The 2,597-nt window shown below is 47.3% G+C and overlaps 1 protein-coding gene across 1 annotated transcript; it reads left to right on the top strand.

The window, feature by feature from the left end:
- The first annotated feature begins 844 nt into the window (after nt 1-844).
- Nucleotides 845-1,780, top strand: LOC134154540 (olfactory receptor 14A16-like). Its single transcript, XM_062601214.1, has one exon. The coding sequence runs from the start codon at nt 845-847 to the stop codon at nt 1,778-1,780; it is 936 nt and encodes a 311-aa protein (XP_062457198.1).
- The last annotated feature ends 817 nt before the right edge of the window (nt 1,781-2,597 follow it).

Raw genomic sequence — 2,597 nt, 5'->3', positions numbered from 1 at the left:
AGAGAAAATAGGTGTCAAAATGTTGAACAGCCTTTCCACTGTAAGGGGTAGATACAATCTGCTGCAGGATGTGTACATCAGGGCTGGTCACTTCCCACTCCCTCTACACAGACAGAGAGCAGATGGTAAAGTAGTGTGAGGAGAGGGTCTATCTCATTGGAATGGAGACATCCAGAAGGGTCGGGCACCTCCTGCCTTCACTGGAGAGTTTCCCTCCATTGCTAGAAAAGGAAGTGGTTCAGATACAAGCACTTCTGTTCAAGAGGACAAGGCTGGGGGAGATGAACCCCTCACAAGGATCTTCTCTTTCCAAGACAGCTGGCAAGAGAGTGTGTCAGAATCCAATACTCTGACCAGGTTCTTTTCAATATTCCGCACATGGAGGGTGTAACATTTACTGTCAACATTTGCTTCTTTGAAGATATTTGATGTTACACAGGCTTTTTCTGATTTACACTTCTCCTGCCCCATGCTGGTCTGGCTAACTCTGGGAGACATATTCCCACTGGGTCACCAGACTGAGTGTCCTTAGCTCAGCTCACGGCCCCCAACCCCCTTCTATCCCCACCAAAATATTGGAAATCTTGGTCACCTTCCTGCTTTTACACCCCCCAGCAGAGCAGCACTAGCTCCTCTGGAAATCATCAGCGGAGTTCCTGCCCTGTGTGGCACACTCAGCCAGTGCACAACAGAGCTCAAGACAGGGAGCTGAAGGAAGGTAAAGGAGAGGGGAAAAGTGGGAGGTTCTGTGAGAAAGGCAAAGGGTTTGCCTCACAAAAAAACTGCGCTAATTTGTCACTGTCTTTTCCTCCTTGGACAGGCCCCCATGCCCAGGGCAGAGCAAATGTCCAACAGCAGCTCCTTCAATGAGTTCCTCCTCCTGGCATTCTCAGACACTCGGGAGCTGCAGCTCTTGCACTTCTCCCTGTTCCTGGGCATCTACCTGGCTTCTCTCCTAGGTAACGGCCTCATCATCACAGCCATAGTCTGTGACCACCACCTCCACACTCCCATGTTCTTCTTCCTCCTCAACCTCTCTGTTCTGGACCTTGGCACCATCTCCACCACTGTCCCCAAATCCATGGCCAATTCCCTCTGGAACACCAGCGCCATTTCCTATTTGGGATGTGCTGCCCAAGTCTTTCATTTTACCTTTCTTTTGTCAACTGAGTATTCAGTTCTCACTGTCATGGCCTATGATCGCTATGTTGCCATCTGCAGACCCCTGCACTATGGGACCCTCATGAACCACAGGGCTTGTGTCAGAATGGCAGCAGCTGCCTGGGCCAGTGGGTTTCTCAATGCTTTCCTGCACACTACTAACACATTTTCCATACCCCTCTGCCAAGGCAACACAGTGGACCAGTTCTTCTGTGAAATCCCCCAGATCCTCAAGCTCCTCTGTGCAGGCTCCTACTTCAGGGAAGCTGGAGCTCTTGTAGTTACTATTTGTTTAGTCTTTGGGTGTTTCATTTTCATTGTGCAGTCCTATGTGCAGATCTTCACTGTTGTGCTGAGGATCCCCTCTGAGCAGGGCCGGCACAAAGCCTTTTCCATGTGCCTCCCACACCTGGCCGTGGTCTCCCTGTTTGTCGGTACTGTCATCTTTGCCTACCTGAAGCCCCCCTCCATCTCTTCCCCATTTCTGGATCTGGTGTTGTCTGTTCTGTATGCGGTGGTGCCTCCAGCAGTGAACCCCCTCATCTACAGCATGAGGAACAAGGAGCTCAAGAATGCACTGAAGGAATTCACTCCGCTGGTACTACTTCAGCAGCAATAAACTGCCCATCTCTCCTCACAAGTGATTTTCAGTTTATCTCAGGCAGCTCTAGTGCTTTGGGCATTCTGTCTGTGATAGTCATTTGTACACAAATATTGGCATTCATCCCACTTCTCCAGGGGCACAAACCCTATCTGTCAAATTGATTAGTCAATGAGGATTTGATTTGGAGACTGATGGACTTCAAGTAAAAATGTTCACGTTTTCCCATGATGAAATAATGGATTTTTTTCAGGAAGGCTGTGATTCTCAGGAGAAGAAATACTCACCTACCTGCAAAGCTGGTGTACCACTAGTTTGTCTGTTACACTATGCATTCAATCTCAGTAATTTTTCACATATTTCCTCACATCCTCATTAAATGGATCATTTCTAAACTCATCTTTGCAGCAGACTATCTGGACCTACACACTTTCCATGTTTTCCACTTTTCCTCTCTTCTTTCTCTTCCTTCATTCAGATACCTCCCCTCTCTCTAGGTGCTGCTATGAGCTTCAGGGAGCACAAAGCTTGCCTTATCTTTCAGGAGTCTAATTGTCTTGTTAGCCTTAATTGTGGCTTTTTTTCTCTATCCTCTCCTATCAATCTGTGTAAAACATTTCTACTAAGGCTATCCCTCCTGGAAAGCAAACCTCAGTAGAGGCAGCCTGGACTGGACTGGACTTGAAAGGAGTTTGTTTTGTTTTTTTTTTTTATTAAACTCCATGATGTTTTATTTTTGTTTGATCTCAATTAACGGTTAGTATTGGTCTGCTCCTGCAACCAAGAAAGCCTGGCCATCAGGTACAGAACTGGGACCCTCATACAACTGTTTGTG

Source organism: Rhea pennata, unplaced genomic scaffold (genome assembly GCF_028389875.1).
Source record: "Rhea pennata isolate bPtePen1 unplaced genomic scaffold, bPtePen1.pri scaffold_32, whole genome shotgun sequence".
Taxonomy (NCBI): domain Eukaryota; kingdom Metazoa; phylum Chordata; class Aves; order Rheiformes; family Rheidae; genus Rhea; species Rhea pennata.
The sequence above is the reverse complement of the archived record's forward strand: the minus strand, read 5'-3'. Positions and strand labels throughout refer to the sequence as shown.

Excerpts from the sequence above, each read along its gene's own strand:
- LOC134154540 (XM_062601214.1), top strand. The coding sequence starts at position 845 with ATGTCCAACAGCAGCTCCTTCAATGAGTTCCTCCTCCTGGCATTCTCA.